Source organism: Anolis carolinensis, unplaced genomic scaffold (genome assembly GCF_035594765.1).
Source record: "Anolis carolinensis isolate JA03-04 unplaced genomic scaffold, rAnoCar3.1.pri scaffold_11, whole genome shotgun sequence".
In the NCBI taxonomy this organism is placed as follows: Eukaryota; Metazoa; Chordata; class Lepidosauria; order Squamata; family Dactyloidae; genus Anolis; species Anolis carolinensis.
In genome coordinates, this window is record NW_026943822.1 from 19,095,133 (window position 1) to 19,111,449 (window position 16,317).

The 16,317-nt window shown below is 42.0% G+C and overlaps 2 protein-coding genes across 3 annotated transcripts; both read right to left on the reverse strand.

Annotated features, from left to right (window-relative positions):
- Nucleotides 1–636: 636 nt before the first annotated feature.
- LOC103280728 (uncharacterized) lies at nt 637–5,874 on the reverse strand. The gene is made up of 3 exons (XM_008120703.3): nt 5,161–5,874; nt 1,554–1,765; nt 637–1,292 (listed from the first exon to the last, which is right to left on the reverse strand). The coding sequence occupies exons 1-3, from the start codon at nt 5,582–5,584 to the stop codon at nt 1,251–1,253; spliced, it is 678 nt and encodes a 225-aa protein (XP_008118910.2). The 5' UTR covers nt 5,585–5,874; the 3' UTR covers nt 637–1,250.
- Nucleotides 5,875–7,613: 1,739 nt separating this feature from the next.
- On the reverse strand, nt 7,614–16,262 carry sec11a (SEC11 homolog A, signal peptidase complex subunit). 2 transcript variants are annotated; one of them, XM_003227479.4, is made up of 6 exons: nt 16,103–16,262; nt 13,807–13,916; nt 11,744–11,893; nt 10,179–10,298; nt 9,471–9,528; nt 7,614–7,899 (listed from the first exon to the last, which is right to left on the reverse strand). In XM_003227479.4, the coding sequence occupies exons 1-6, from the start codon at nt 16,247–16,249 to the stop codon at nt 7,849–7,851; spliced, it is 636 nt and encodes a 211-aa protein (XP_003227527.2). In that variant the 5' UTR covers nt 16,250–16,262; the 3' UTR covers nt 7,614–7,848. The 2 variants fall into 2 exon arrangements, with proteins under 2 accessions (XP_003227527.2, XP_008118909.1); XM_008120702.2 differs by having other exon boundaries at nt 13,807–13,953; nt 16,103–16,233.
- Nucleotides 16,263–16,317: the final 55 nt, after the last annotated feature.

Consider the following 16,317-nt stretch of genomic DNA (forward strand, 5'->3'; position numbering starts at 1 on the left):
CTGTTAGCCGCAGCTCACCTGCCCACCTAGCAGGTCGAAAGCAGAAACGCAAGTAGATAAATAGGTACTGCTTTTAGCGGGGAGATAATAAAAGTGCCCTTAAGGACGTCTACATGAAAGGTGGAGCGACAGCACCCCCTTGTGGCCAGAGTTGAGCACAGCTTCCAAGGTGCCGGAAATAAGATGGGAACAACTGCCTTTATGTATTGTCGAAGGCTTTCATGGCTGGATTCACTGGGTTGTTGTGAGTCTTTCAGGCTGTATGGCCATGTTCCAGAAGCATTCTCTCCTGACGTTTCTCCCACATCTGTGGCAGGCATCCTCACAGCCTCAGATGTGGACGAAACGTCGGGAGAGAACATTTCTGGAACATGGACATACGGTCCGAAAGACTCACAGCAACACAACTACTTTTGTGTTTGTCTGTCCTTGTTAAATGTATAATCAGCACTGAATGTTTGCCATATGTGTTTACTCCCTAAATAAATAATCTATATATATAAAAGAGTGATGGCATCACGGCGACCCACAAAACAACAAAACTACAGGCCCCCCAACCTCAAAATTTGACAACACAACCCATCATCCACGCCTCTAGGTTGATACAACAAAAAGAAAAGAAAAATGAAGTCCTAATTAGAGAGAGAGGAATAATTGCTTTTATCCAATTGCTGCCAGTTAGAAGGCTAAGCTCCTCCAACTTGGTCTCCTAGCAACCCAATAAAAAAAATAAAAAACACTAAAAATTAATACAATAAAATACTATAATAACAGAAAATAACTAAAAATAATACAAGGAAATAATAAAATATAATAAATAAAAATATAACTTACAATAAAATTAATTAAAAAAATGCAAATAAAGTCAAATAAAAATTGCACAACTTTGCCACAGCAACGCGTGGCCGGGCACAGCTAGTAAATAAATAAACTTTCTTGGAAGCTATATACAAAATATAGGACTTGGAGACACCTTCTATGACCGGCTGCCTGAAAAGGTGATTTTTATGTTCCTAAACAGACCTCGATTCAGTTCAAAACCAACTTAAAAAGACTGATTTCGGCTGCGCAAAGCATGGCGGGGACTTTATTCACCTTTCCACCCCAAAGGAAGCCTTTGGAGAAGTCATCGAGATTAGGAAGGCCGTGGCTGGTTTGAAACTCAACATCTCAGCCCTTGTTGTCTTCTCGACTGGAAGGGTCTTCAAGAACTCCTGGTCGGCGATGGCGTTGTCAACAACTCATTGGCTTTAAATGTATTTTGCAAGCAGCTTCCTCAACGGAGAGATCTCCTGCAATGACAAGGGCTTGGTTGCAACATCAGGCTTGGATAGCAGGCATGGGCCAACTTGGGCCTTCCGGGTGTTTTGGACTCCAACTCCCACCATTCCTAACAGCCTCAGGCCCCTTCCTTTTGCCCCTCAGCCGCTTAAGCGGCTGAGGGGCAAAAGGAAAGGGCCTGAGGCTGTTAGGAATGGTGGGAGTTGGAGTCCAAAACACTCGCAGGGCCCAAGTTGGCCCATGCCGGTCTTATAGTATCTTCCAATCATTACCTGTTCCTTGGGCTCCTTCTTCTGCTCCTGGTTCTCCTCCGCCAGGCTCCACTGCAGGAGAAGAGTAAGAAGTTCCCGTCTCAATCGCTCCGTCCCGTCTTCCAACACCGATTTCGAAGCTTCGGGGATATTATCGGGCTCTGGATGCTTCATCGACGGAGACCACAAATGAGACAAAGGGCCCAGGTTGCTCTTCTTACCCATAAAGTGCCCTGAAATGGTATTGTGAGCATAATAATAATAATAATAATGCCTAGAAGATCAGGGAGCAGAGGACTCTTAGAAGTCAAACAAGCAGTCAAAGAAGAAGAACATGCCCTGGCAGAATATGGAAAGCAAAGTGAAGAACCTGCTTTGATTGAAGTCAAAAATCAGAAACTCCTCAAAGCACAGCAGACAAAAAAAAAAATCAGTACAAGAAAGCCGCACTACAAACTAGAGCTGACAACTGGCACAACAAAACATTGCATGGAAAGTTCCTTGACAAAATTGAAGGAGAAGACCTGGCTCTGGCTCATGAATGGGACCCTGAAGAAGGAGAAAGAAGGCCTGATCCTTACAGCCCAGGAGCAAGCCATCAGAAGAAAGGCAATTAAGGCCAAGATGGAAAAATCAGCTAATAACCCAAAATGCAGACTGTGCAAGGAAGCTGACGAAACCATTGATCATATCATCAGCTGCTGTAAGAATATCGCACAGACAGACTACAAACAGAGGCATAACTATGTGGCCCAAATGATTCATTAGAACTTATGCCTCAAGTACCACCTTCCAGCAGCAAAGAACTGGTGGGATCACAAACCTGCAAAAGTATTGGAAAATGAGCAAGCAAAGATACTGTGGGACTTCCGAATCCAGACTGACAAAGTTCTGGAACACAACACACCAGACATCACAGTTGTGGAAAAGAAAAAGGTTTGGATCATTGAGGTCGCCATCCCAGGTGACGAAAAACAACAGGAAAAACTCAGCCGCTCTCAGGACCTCAAGATTGAACTTCAAAGACTCTGGCAGAAACCAGTGCAGGTGGTCCCGGTGGTGATGGGCACACTGGGTGCCGAGCCAAAAGATCCCAGCCGGCATTTGGAAACAATAGACATTGACAAAATTACGATCTGCCAACTGCAAAAGGCCACCCTGTTCTGCATGCATCATCCGAAAATACATCATACAGTCCTAGACATTTGGGAAGTGTTCGACTTGTGATTTTGTGATACGAAATCCAGCATATCTATCTCGTTTGCTGTGTCATACAATAATAATAATAATACATTTTATTTGGGACCCCCTGGTGACGCAGTGGGTTAAACCGATGAGTTTTTGGACTTGCTGACCGAAAGGTCAGTGGTTCGAATCCGGAGAGTGGGATGAGCTCTCACTGTTAGCCCCAGCTTCTGCCAACCTAGCAGTTCGAAAACATGCAAACGTGAGTAGAGCAATAGGTACTGCTCTGGCGGGAAGGTAACGGCACTCCATGCAGTCATGCCAGCCACATAACCTTGGAGGTGTCTATGGACAACGCCAGCTCATCGGTTTAGAAATGGAGATGAGCACCAACCCCCAGAGTCGGACATGACTAGGCTTAATATCAGGGGAAAACCTTTACCTTTATTCATTATTTATACACCGAGGAGCCTGTTATCTCTAGACATCTCTGATTGTGTTGCTGGCATCCCGGGGCACCCTTTTTTCTTCTTGCTGATCTACTCACATTGCATGCTTTTGGACTGCTATGTTGGTAGAAGCTAGAGCTAGCAGCAGGAGCTCACCTCGCTCCTCAGATTCGAAGTGCTGACTTTGCGGTCAACAAGTTCGGCAGCTCAGCGGTTTTATCCGCTGCACCACCACGGGCTCCCCTACTTCTGATACCCATTTATATTTTCCGTGGCTTTTTTTCTCTTAATTGTTTGAGAGACTTTAGTACTGTAAGTGTAAACAAACATAGATGGATACAGGGAGGACATAAAAGGAGGAAGGACGAAGAGAAGGAGGAATGGAGGAGAAAAGGAAGGAGAAAAAGAGGAAAGAAATGACAGAAGGAGGGAAGGAAGAAGAGAGGGAAAAAGAGAAGGAAAGAACGGAAGGAAAGAAGGAAGGAAGAAGAGGAGGAAGGAGGAAAGGAGGAAAAGAGGGAAGGGAGTAAGAAAGAAAGAGGAGAAATGAGAGAAGGAAAGAAAAAAGGAATGGTGGGAGTTGAAGTCCAAAACCCTTGGAGGGCCCAACTTCGCCCATGCCTGTTTTAAAAGCTCACCTATAACACAAGAGGTGTTTGGTTTATTTCTCTGCCAGAGTCGGATTCCCGAAATCGGAATGTATCTGGAGCTGTCCTTGTTCTTAGTGCTGAAACCACTATCAAAGCCTCCCAAAATCAGGACTCAATGGAAGTGGTATTGCATTTAAGGCAGTGGTTCTCAACTTTCCTAATACCACGACCCCTTAATACAATTCCCCATGTTGTGCTGACCCCCAACCATAACATTATTTTTGCTGCTACTTCATAACTCTCATTTTTCCAGTTATAAATCGTAACGTAAATATCTGATATGCAGGATGTATTTTCATCCACTGGACTACATTTGGTACAAATACCTGATACGTCCAAATTTGGATACTGGTGGGATTCATTGGGGGGGGGGGGGATGATTTTGTCATTTGGGAGTTTTACTTGCTGGGAGTTATAGTTCACCTACAATCAAAGAGCATTCTGAACTCCACCAACGATGGAATTGAACTAAACGTGACACACAGAACTCCCACGATCAACAGGAGATACTGGAAGGGTTTGGTGGGCATCGACCTTGAGTTTGGGAGTTGTAGTTCACCTACATCCAATGTGGACTCAAACAATGGTGGATCTGGACCAAACTTGGTACCGACACTCAATATGCCCAAATGTGAACATTGGTGGAGTCTGAGGGAAATAGACCTTGATATTTGGGAGTTGTAGTTGCTGGGATTTATAGTTCACCTACAATCAAAGAGCCCCTTGAACCCCACCGATGATAGAATTGAGCCAAACTTCCCACACAGAATCCCCACGACCAACAGGAGATACTGGAAGGGTTTGGTGGGCATTGACCTTGAGTTTGGGAGTTCTAGTTCACCTACAATCAAAGAGCCCCTTGAACCCCACCAATGATCAAATTGGTCCAAATTTCCCACACAGAATCCCCATGACCAACAGGAGATACTGGAAGGGTTTGGTGGGCATTGACCTTGAGTTTGGGAGTTCTAGTTCACTTAAAATCAAAGAGCCCCTTGAACCCCACCAACGATCAAATTGGACCAAACTTCCCACACAGAATCCCCACGACCAACAGGAGATACTGGAAGAGTTTTGTGGGCATTGACCTTGAGTTTGGGAGTTCTAGTTCACCTACAATCAAAGAGCCCCTTGAACCCCACCAACGATCAAATTGGTCCAAACTTCCCACACAGTAACCCCATGATGAACAGAAATACTGGTCTTAGGTGAGCCTTCCAAACCCCACTCACGACCCCCCAGGGGTCCCGACCCCCAGGTTGAGAAGCACTTGTTTAAGGCTACTGTCTAGATCTGCCTGACTTTGTACCTCTGGGGAAAGTCTAGGTCTGGGAAGAGGCTTACCTGTGGCCCACAGGTGTTCCCTGAGGCGGAAAGGCCCGTCCCTCTTGCCCCCCACGGATGGTGGGAGGGCGCTGCTGGCTAAGAGAAGCAGACAGGACAAGCTGGCAGCTTGGAGAACCAGAAATCCTGCCTTCGCCATGGATGGAAAGGACGCCCTGTAATTCCCGCTGTGAACGCCAGGTGGAGCTCTTGCGCTGCTCTCCTTTGAGCTCCTTGGCAAGTCCACTTCTTTGCTTCTCCAACTCTGGTTTAAATAGCTTTGCTTTCTGGGCGGGGATTTCTCTATTTTTTGGGTGGGGGGGATGAAGGCACAAGCGACGCCCTTCTTTCTAGTTTGCAGACCACCCCAAGGGTGCAGCCCCTTCCTCCCTCCCTTTAGGAAAAGATCCACCCAGAGGAAAAGTGTTTTCTCAGCATGCCACATAGGGAAGCTGATGGAGAAACACAATAGGACAAACTATAGTACATGCATAATATAGTGTATGCACGTGTAATATTGATCGTATTATCCTAATGCAATATAATAGTATGTGCATAATATATTGTATGCACATATAATATTGATCGTATTATCCTAATGTAGTTGTTATTACAGTAGAGTCTCACTTATCCAAGCTAAACGGGCCAGCAGAAGCTTGGATAAGCGAATAACTTGGATGATAAGGAGGGATTAAGGAAAAGTCTATTAAACATCAAATTAGGTTGATTTTACAAATTAAGCACCAAAACTTCATGTTATACAACAAATTTGACAGAAAAAGTAGTTCAATACGCAGTAATGTTATGTTGTAATTACTGTACAGTAGAGTCTCACTTATCCAACACTCGCTTATCCAACGTTCTGGATTATCCAATGCATTTTTGTAGTCAATGGTTTCAATATATCGTGATATTTTGGTGCTAAATTTGTAAATACAGTAATTACTACATAGCATTACTGTGTATTGAACTACTTTTTCTGTCAAATTTGTTGTATAACATGATGTTTTGGTGCTTAATTTGTAAAATCATAACCTATTTTGATGTTTAGTAGGCTTTTCCTTAATCCCTCCTTATTATTCAACATATTCACTCATCCAACGTTCTGCTGGCCCGTTTATGTTGGATAAGTGAGACTCTACTGTATTTACGAATTTAGCACCAAAATATCACGATATATTGAAAACATTGACTACAAAAATGGCTTGGATTATCCAGAGGCTTGGATAAGCGAGGCTTGGATTAGTGAGACTCTACTGTATTATTATTATTATTATTATTATTAGTAGTAGTACTAGTAGTAGTAGTAGTAGTAGTATGGCCATGTTCCAGAAGCATTCTCTGGATATAAAAATAAAGAAGTTGTTGTTATTATTATTATTATTATTATTATTATTATTATTATTATTATTATTAGGACCAGTTGTTGTTGTTGTTATTATTATTATTATTATTATTATTATTATTATTATTATATGTACAGCCATGTTCCAGAAGCATGAAAGCCTTTGACAACATATACCTACTTCTGATCTCTAGTTCCACTAGAAATACATTGCCAACATTTAGGGATTAAGGTCCAAAGCAGGGTTTGGGTTCTTGTCTTTTCATTTTGCGAAAACAAGGGGGAAAAGTTTAAAGATGTGCCTCGAGTGGGATTAACTGGTACCAATTATGGGATAACTAAAGGAAGCCACCGCTTTATATTCCCAGGGGCAATTATAGGATGCACTCAAGTGCATCGGGCGAGATGCAGGACGTTTGGGAAGCATCATTATTTTTGGGAAAGTATTGCCGGTGAACACGGCCACGGACTTGTTGCCTGTGCATTTGCATACAGTGTAAACAAGGCATTAATGAGCAATTCTTACATCAGCGGACAAAACGCACAAGAAAATAATACGGTAGGGATATATCCCTGGTTCTAAAGAAGTGGCTTTGAAAACATGAAAATAGATACAGGAGACACAAAATAAACAACTATTGCAAAATTGGCAACATTCCTAAAAGCAAATAAAACTGAAACGAACCAAAACCACAATGGGTTGTTGTGAGTTTTCCAGATAGCATTCTGAAGCATTCTTTCCTGATGTTTCACCCACATCTATGGCAGGCATCCTCAGAGGTTGCGAGGTGCTGGAAACTAGTGGGGTTTATATATCTGTGGAATAGTGTCCAGGGTGGGAGAAAGAACTCTTTGTCTACATGAGACAAGTGTGAATGTTGCCATTGGCCAGCTTGATTAACACTGAATGGCCTTGCAGCTTCAAAGCCTGGCTGCTTCCAGAACAAAATCCGACTACCAGAATTTTAAAAACTCCAAAAATCAAGACAGTAAATAAAGAACAATACTCAGAAAACAGAAAAACAGGCTTCCAGGTTACGTGAAAAATGTATTAAGTAAATGGTCCCAGAACGCATACACTAGACCAGAGCAAAGAGAGTAGAATTGACAGAAAACTCAAACCAGACACTTTGGCTGAAAACTTTTAATATAAAAAATTCACCGATGTACAAAAAGGCTTAAAATGTGACAAACTGTTCAAAATACTGGGATCAACTTTCTTGTTACACAGCTGTAGTAGAAAATAAAACTAAAGAGCCCGGCCCCATTGGGTCAGGAAGAAGTGACATGTACCTGCCGTCACACCCCTCTCTTTCTCGCTCGCTCTTCTTCAGCACAACCGGCACCATCTTCCGGGCAGCAGGCTATTCTCGATGGACCAGCACAAACAGGCCCAGTAGAAAGAGGACGGTGTACTGTCAGTGGCGACAAAAGAGAATAATTGAGCCATTAGGCCAGAGCTTTCCAAACGTTTCAAGTTGGTATCACGCTTTTTAGACGCACATCCTTTCAAACACAGTAATTCGGTTTTACTAACACGCTGGAAGTGAAACCAACTTAATACAATAACTAGGTAAAGGTTTTCCCCTGGCATTAAGTCCAGTCGTGTCCAACTCTGGGGATTGGTGCTCATCTCCATTTCTATGCCAAAGAGCCGGCACTGTCCATAGACACCTCCAAGGTCATGTGACTGCATGGAGCGCTATACTACCTTTCCACTGAAGCGGTACCTATTGATCTACTCACGTTTGCATGTTTTCAAACTGCTAGGTTGGCAGATACACACACACACACACACACACACACACACACACACAATATATATATATATATTGTATAGGTTCTATATATTCTTTAGTACTCCTATATGAGAGTTGGAAGAGGCCCCTTGCGCCATCTAGTCCAACCCCCTTCTGCCTTCGTGCAGCAATACACAATCAAAGCACCCCTGACAAATGTCCATCCAGCTGTAATAATAATAATAATAATAATAATAATAATAATAATAATAATAATAATAATAATAATATTGGGGCCAGGCTGTGGCGCAGGCTGGTGAGCAGCCTGCTGCAATAAATCACTCAGATCATGAGGTCATGAGTTTGAGGCCAGCCCATGGTGGGGTGAGCACCCGTCAATTAAAAAATAAAAAATATCCCCTGCTCGTTGCTGACCTAGCAACCCGAAAGATAGTTGCATCTATCAAGTAGGAAATAAGGTACCACTTATAAAGTGGGGAGACAAATTTAACTAATTTACAACGTCACAATGGATGATGAAGCAGCTGCTCCCCCCTGTGGCCAGAATCAAACATCCCTTCAGGATGTTAAATTGCCTCTGTGTCCGTCTCTGTCTCGGTTCTATGTGTATATGGGCATTGAATGTTTGCCCTATATGTATACAATGTGATCCGCCCTGAGTCCCCTTCGGGGTGAGAAGGGCAGAATATAAATACTGTAAATAAATAAATAAATAAATAAATAAATAAATAAGAGTTGGAAGATACCCCTTGGGCCATCTAGTCCAACCCCCTTCTGCCTTCATGCAGCAAAAGCATAATGAAAGCACCGCCTGTCCCCGGAAGTCAAGCAGGCAGGCTGGCAAAGGATGCAGTGAGTGAAGACCTTCACTTGAATATAAGCCGAGGAGGGGGGCTTTTTCAGTCTCCCAAAGGGCTGAAAAACTCGGCTTATATTCAGGTATATACAGTATATTTTCTTCTTTCTGACTTGCAAGAGCTTCTCTCCCTCTCCTTTCCCTTTTCAAAACATTCCTTTGGTTCAGAGAGAGGGAGGCTTTAGAAAGGAAAACATTGATAAGGGAGAAGAAGAGAGAGAAATGTATCATACATTGCAAGCAATGGCCTCCAGGCTCTGCTGCCCTTTGACTTTGTGAGGCATCCACATCTCAGCAGCCTATCTATACAAGACCTTCTTCAATCAAGGTTTTCAAGAGTATAGGAGATGAAATGCAATGGAAGCCATACCTTGAATTTGGGGTAGTCGTTCATTAGGATGGTCACAATCCCAATGTACGGCACAAATCTAAAATGGAAAAAAGACAACACCCTTCTGATTTAGGCATCATCACAGCAAGTCGTCAATTGCAAAATATCTGAGTTTCTATTTTGTATCCTTGTAGGAAGTATTTTAAAGATGGGGACACATAACACTGTGGTCACTTCACACTCTAAATTAATAGAATGCCCTCAACCGTCCAGGCGTTGGTTGACAATAGTGTCAAGGCTCAGGCTTTGAAGCCTTTCTTGAGAATTTGAAGTGACCGCAGGCCAAGAATTGTCAGCAGTGGCTAATTTGAGGAAGGTCTATCCGTTTTTCCAATACAAGCCCATGGCAACAGATAGACAGTGGCACGTCCAGGAAATGTCAACCGAAATGGACAAAACAGACATGACCTTTGCACACGACATCGCCAAATTCCATGAAGATTAACTGTATGATGTGGGACTTGAAGGCCAGCAACTCCAACATGCATCGTTTTCAGAAAGCAAATAGGCTTTTAAGATGACGAGGGCAGATTTTATGGTACACAACGAAAGAAGGTTCTATTCCTCTTGGGAAAGGGAAGCATGGATATGGATTTTTTAAGTTGTGGCAAGAACAAAACATACAAGACTCGCCAGAGAGTGAACCCAGTGGGAAGCAAAGCAAGCCACAAGCCAGCCTCTGCTTACCCTCTCGCTCTTCCAACCACGTCCTTCTTCTCCAACCAGTATTGCCCCTGTCGGTACAAGCCTCGGTCGTCCACCGCGTTGTTGTCGCCTTTCGTCAAAAACTTGATGTCTCCATTTTGTCTAGCAAAGGAGAAAACAACAACCAGGACTGAGAGCAGCCGGAAAAGGACCATCACGGTGGAACACAATGATGTTTTCTGTGGCTAGATTCTCAACCAGGTTTCTCAGAGCCAAAAAGAGGCAATCCAGGGGTAGCAATGAATCTTTTAGACAAGCTGTAAACCGGGTATATATATACCGTATATCAGGGGTCCTCAAACTTTTTAAGTGGAGGACCGATTCATGCTCCCTCAGATTGTTGAGGGGCCGAATTATCATTTGGAAAAAAAAATGAACAAATTCCTATGCTCACTGCACACGCCTTATTTGTAGTGCAAAAAAACAAAAAAAAAACAAAAAACAAAAAACCCAGCAACAATTACTTATTTATTTATTTACTATATTTATACCCCACATAGCATATTGTGCTATGCTAAAAATATAATATATTGTACATACAATTTATTATATTATTAGCATAGCACAATATTAGCATTATATATTACTATATTGTACTATACCATTATACCGTAATATTATTAGTAATATTACATTTAATATATAATATATAATTAATATTATTATATTGTACAATATTATTATATTGTATTATTATTATTAGCCGTCCTGAGTCTCCTATTGGGTGAGAAGGACGGGAGTAGAAATAAAGTAATAAATAAATAAATAAATATTATATTGTATTACATTATATTATATGTATACACAATATATTATATTATTACCATATCATTCATTTACAATATTTCATTTACAATATTGATAAATGAAAGAACAATACATTATTTAAAAAATAAAAATAATTTTAACCAACATACTGTAAACTTATCAAGATTTCAGTGGGAAGTGTGGGCCTGCTTCTGGCCATTGAGATAATCAAGTAGGATTGTTGTTATTGTGTGCCTTCAAGTCATTTCAGACTTTGGGCGAGTCTAAGTCTAAAACTGAGAGCGGGGGCCAGGTAAATGGCCTTGGAGGGCCGCATCCGGCCCCCGGGCCTTAGTTTGGGGACCCCTGCCGTATATACTCGAGTATAAGCTGAGGCACCTAATTTTACCACAAAAAACTGGGAAAACATTGACTCCAGTATAAGCCAAGATACCAATAAAATTACATTAATTGAGGCATCAGTAGTTTAAATGTTTTTGAATCTTTACATCAAAATGTAATTTAAGATATGACTGTTCAACTGATTAAATCATTATTTTCATCTTCTTCAACGTAAATGTGCTTATGTATTCTTTTAATAATCATAGTGTGAAATAATAAATGTAATAATAATAAATGCAGTAAAATAATAAATGTAATAATAGAGTAAAATAATAAATGTATTATTAATAATAAAAATAGAATAAAAATAAATACGACTCCTACGTGCAGCAAAAGGAGCCCATGTAAGATAGCAACATATGTTGACAATAAATTATCACCCATTATTGGAAACGTACTTTTCATGAATTTTCAAAACCCGGTGCACTATTGGTATTTCCCTTCCTTCTATCCTAAAGACCACAATTTCGCCCACTCTGATTGGCTCTTCAATGCGGTTGGTTAAGAAGAGGAGGTCTCCTCTGTGGAAAGCAGGCTCCATGCTGCCACTGAAAGACAAAGTTTGTGGTTAGAGTTTGACATTTGTCTCAAGGCTGTCAGCCAGGCTGGTTTTAGGGCTTTAAAAAGCATATGAAAAAGAACTATCCAGATTAACCAGGCAAATCAAAGGTATATATATGTATATATCCATGCAAACTAACTCCACATAGGAATGGATTGGATATATTTTTATTTATTAGTTACATTTATATCCCGCCCTTCTCACCCCGAAGGGGACTCAGGGCGGCTTACAAGTTCTATGTACATACAATTTATTATATTATTAGTATAGCACAATATAAGCATTATATATTATATTGTACTATACCACTATACTGCAATATTATTAGTAAATTACATGTAATATATAATCTACAATTATAATAGTGTATTGTTATTATTGTATCACATTATAATATTATTATCAATATTATATGTATATTATATTATAATATTAGTATTATATATTTATATAAATTATCTATCTTTATGCATACTAACACGCAGTAAGAGCCAACATGGTACAATAGCTTAAGTGTTGGGCTAGGACTGTGGAAGACCAAGGTCTGAATCCCTGCCCAGCCATGGAAACTCACTGGATGACCTTGGGCAAGTCACAGTCTCTCAGCCTCAGAGGAACGCAATGGCAAACCCACTTTGGACAAGTTATATAGGACTGTTACTATGATTTCTTCCATCACCTGCCTTCCTTGTCAAGAAACTGGCAATCCAAGGGTTGTATCAGGGAAATAACAAACCCATAACATCCTTAACCTCTTTAATTGTAAAATCCAGTGGAAAGAAAGACACGGACAAATATTTCTATCATGTTTGCAATCATTGGCAAGCTTGGCATTCAAATGAGAAAGGAGAAGTCATGCCCTCCTGGCTTCCCAATTTAAGCTCTATTTTTCTGAAGTATGTATTTGGAAAAGGGGAATCAATGTCAGACTGTAGCAGCAAAACAGAAGAATCTTGTTACAGCTGAAAAGACTGGCAAATTTTATTTGGCATTGGCTTTCAGGGAGCGCGGCCCAATTTGTATAAACTGCACTTCATGACATGGCAAACAAAACTTGTTAGTCATATGCCAAACAACTCTTTTTGTTCTTATGCATTTGGCAGCCACAAACACTGGAAATACGACTGTTCTTTGCTGAAGATGGTTTATTTTAAGATCCTACAGAAAAGCTTGAGAGAGACCATTTCCTTAAGGAAAAAAGCAATAAAACTGTTCCAAACAAAAATGAAATTCAGGAAGAACTGAGTTCTTCCAACTGAGGTGAAAATTGTGTTTGTATTCTCAACATTGCTGTTCATAAAAGATAATAAGGCAGGCTGGTGAGAGCCATCACCCTATAACTGTATCCCTCAGTCAGTGGATTTGTTTGAAAATTTTTAAACTGCATTTTTTACCTGTGTGTATTTGTTACATGTATTTTACTAGTGCGTTAACCATGTTGTACCTCGCCTCGAGCTGCAAGGAGAGGCAAGTAATAAATATGTTATTATTGTTGATGGTGGTGGTGATGCTGTTGTAACATACTACGTGACAAAAAACGTGTCACATCTTTTAATAGGCTTTGCGGCCTAAGGACTGGAGAAGTTACTTATCAATTTGTGCAGCCCTCCATCCAGCTAATGCTTGTGTTAAAGGGATCGTGCTAAGTTATGACGAAGACACACTCAGCAGAGTAGTGGATCCCACCCTTTGGTTCTCCGGGTGTTTTGGACCAACTCCCAGAAATCCCAGCCATCTTACCAGCTCTTAGGAATTATGGGAGCTGGAGTCCCAAACACCTGGAAGACCAAAAGTTGGGAAGTACTACAGTAGAAGCTTCGGACCCCATTCCATTTTATTCAAACTGTGTTCCTACTTTGAAGCCACCCATTACAACGTGGCTCCTTTCAGCATGTTTACCTAAGTACGACCACGATGGGGCTCTCGCTGCCCGTTGCCACCATCAGCCCCTTCCAGATCATCAGCGCTGAGGAAACGATCATCCCAAAGTTCAGCACCTGGTAATACAGCTGGGAAGGGGGCGAGGGGACAAGGATGAGGGGGGCACTGGAAATAAAACAGACCAACCCCCATGACTCAGACACAGACAGGCATGGACAGTGCTTCCCCTGAAACACAGGCCCCATCTACACTGCCAAAATAACCCAGTTCCTGAATCCAGATGATCTGCTTTGAACTGGATTATATGTTAGTCTGGCTCATATAATCAAGTTCAAAGCAGGTCGCCTGGATTTCTAGCTCTTCCAGTCAACTTCTGATGAATTATCAAGGGGGTCCAATTTTCGATGTGAAACTGAAGCTGGATCTGCACTACCGTATAATTTTTATATTGTATATTTTTACTGGCTCTACGCCATCTCGGGCCCTTGACTGGTGAAAGGCAGAGTAAAGGTAGAGGTTTTACCCTGACATTAAGTCCAGACGTGCCCGACTCTGGGGGTTGGTGCTCATCTCCATTTCTAAGCTGAAGAGCCGGCATTGTCCGTAGACATCTCCAAGGTCATGTAGCCGGCATGACTGTATGGAGCACTGTTAACTTCCTGCTATTGATCTACTCACATATGAATGTTTTGTCACGTGGCTGGCATGACTGCATGGAGCACCATTACCTTCCCGCCTGAGCTGTACCTATTGATCTACTCACATTTGCATGTTTTCGAATTGCTAGTTTGGCAGAAGCTGAGGCTAACAGCGAGCACTCACTCTGTTCCCTGGATTCAAACTTGAGACCTTTTGGTCCGCAATTTTAGCAGATCAGCGCTTTAACATACTGGGGTTACAATTGGCAGGGTATAAATTCCACAAATAAATAATCTATAGTGTCTAGATCCAGGGAAGTCATTCTACCTCTCTATTCTGCCTTGGTGAGATCACACCTCGAGTCACACTGTGTCCAATTCTGGGCACCACAACTTAAGGGAGATGTTGACTCTAAGCTGGAATGTGTCCAGAGGAAGGCAACTAAAATAATCAAGGGTCTGGAGAACAAGCCCTATGAGGAGCGGCATGTTTAGCCTGCAAGAGAAGGCTGAGAGGAGACATGATTTATTTATTTATTTATTACAACATTTGTATCCTGCCCTTCTCACCCCAAAGGGGACTCGGGGCGGCTTACAATAAAACACACGTATATAAAAATATAAAATACAATACATGATGAGGGCCATGTATAAATATGTGAGGAGAAATCGTAGGGCGGAGGGAGGGAGCAAGCTTGTTTTCTGCTGCTCTGAATGATAATAATACTAATAATACTAATAATACTAATAATAATAATAACTTTATTTTTATACTCCGCCCCATTTCCCCGAAGGGACTCGGGGCGGCTTACATGGGGCCTAGCCCGATAAAACAATCAATATCAATAACACGACTATAAAACAATTATACCAGTAAAACATCAATAGATAAAACAATCGTTAAAATCAGCAAGAAGCATATAAAAAACATACAATATTAAAACAAGAGACCAATTCATAAAATCCAAAACAGAATGTGCCGGTAAAAATGGATCATAAAGTGCAAAATAGCATTGGCAACATCTCAGAAAAGGGGGCTATTATAAAATGGGCGGAACAAATAAATAAATAGGATGCGGAACAATGACTTCAAACTACAGGAAAGGAGATTCCACTTGAACATTAGGAAGAACTTGCTCACTGTGAGAGCTGTTAAGTAGTGGAACTCTCTGCCCCTGGACTGTGGTGGAGGCTCCTTCTCTGGAGGCTTTTAAGCAGAGGCTGGATGGCCATCTGTCGGGGGTGCTTTGAATGTGATTGTCCTGCTTCTTGGCAGAAAGGGGTTGGACTGGATGGTCCGTTGGGTCTCTTCCAACTCTAGGATTCTATGTATATTGTGTATATATAAAATGACCGGGATCACAGGGTTGTTGTATGTTTCCCGGGCTGTATGGCCATGTTCCAGAAGCATTCTCTCCTGACGTTTCGCCCACATCTATGGCAGGCATCCTGCGGATGCCTGCCATAGATGTGGGCGAAACGTCAGGAGAGAATGCTTCTGGAACATGGCCATACAGCCCGAGAAACATACAACAACCCTCTCTCCAAAGGATTCCAAAACCTGAGAGGAAACAAAACCCCAACTATGGGATTCTTTCGAATGGAAGGATGCTGGCCTGCCTTCCCTCCCTTACTTCGCCTTCATCCCGCAAGAGGCCAAGGCTCGGCCCGCTCACCTGACGCTTGTTCATCCGCCGAACATCGTCCAAGAAATCCAAAGACAACATCCCGAGGGAAGAGGCCAAGGCGGCGGAAAGGCTGCTGCCGCCGGGAGAATTCCCTCCCTTCTCCTCTTCCTCCTCACTTCCGCTTCCGGCTACCATTTCCGTCCAACTCCCGCCTGAAGAGTAGAGAGAAGCCGAGCTCTTTGTGTGTCGTCACTTCCGCCGCG

Excerpts from the sequence above, each read along its gene's own strand:
- LOC103280728 (XM_008120703.3), bottom strand. The coding sequence starts at position 5,584 with ATGTGGCATGCTGAGAAAACACTTTTCCTCTGGGTGGATCTTTTCCTA. Across the intron at positions 1,766-5,160 it reads GGAACACCTGTGGGCCACAG|GGCACTTTATGGGTAAGAAG; the intron begins GTAAGCCTCTTC and ends ATACCATTTCAG. Across the intron at positions 1,293-1,553 it reads AGAAGGAGCCCAAGGAACAG|GAGATCTCTCCGTTGAGGAA; the intron begins GTAATGATTGGA and ends TTGTCATTGCAG.
- sec11a (XM_003227479.4), bottom strand. The coding sequence starts at position 16,249 with ATGGTAGCCGGAAGCGGAAGTGAGGAGGAAGAGGAGAAGGGAGGGAAT. Across the intron at positions 13,917-16,102 it reads GGCGGATGAACAAGCGTCAG|CTGTATTACCAGGTGCTGAA; the intron begins GTGAGCGGGCCG and ends CCCCCTTCCCAG. Across the intron at positions 11,894-13,806 it reads CCCATCGTGGTCGTACTTAG|TGGCAGCATGGAGCCTGCTT; the intron begins GTAAACATGCTG and ends TTTGTCTTTCAG.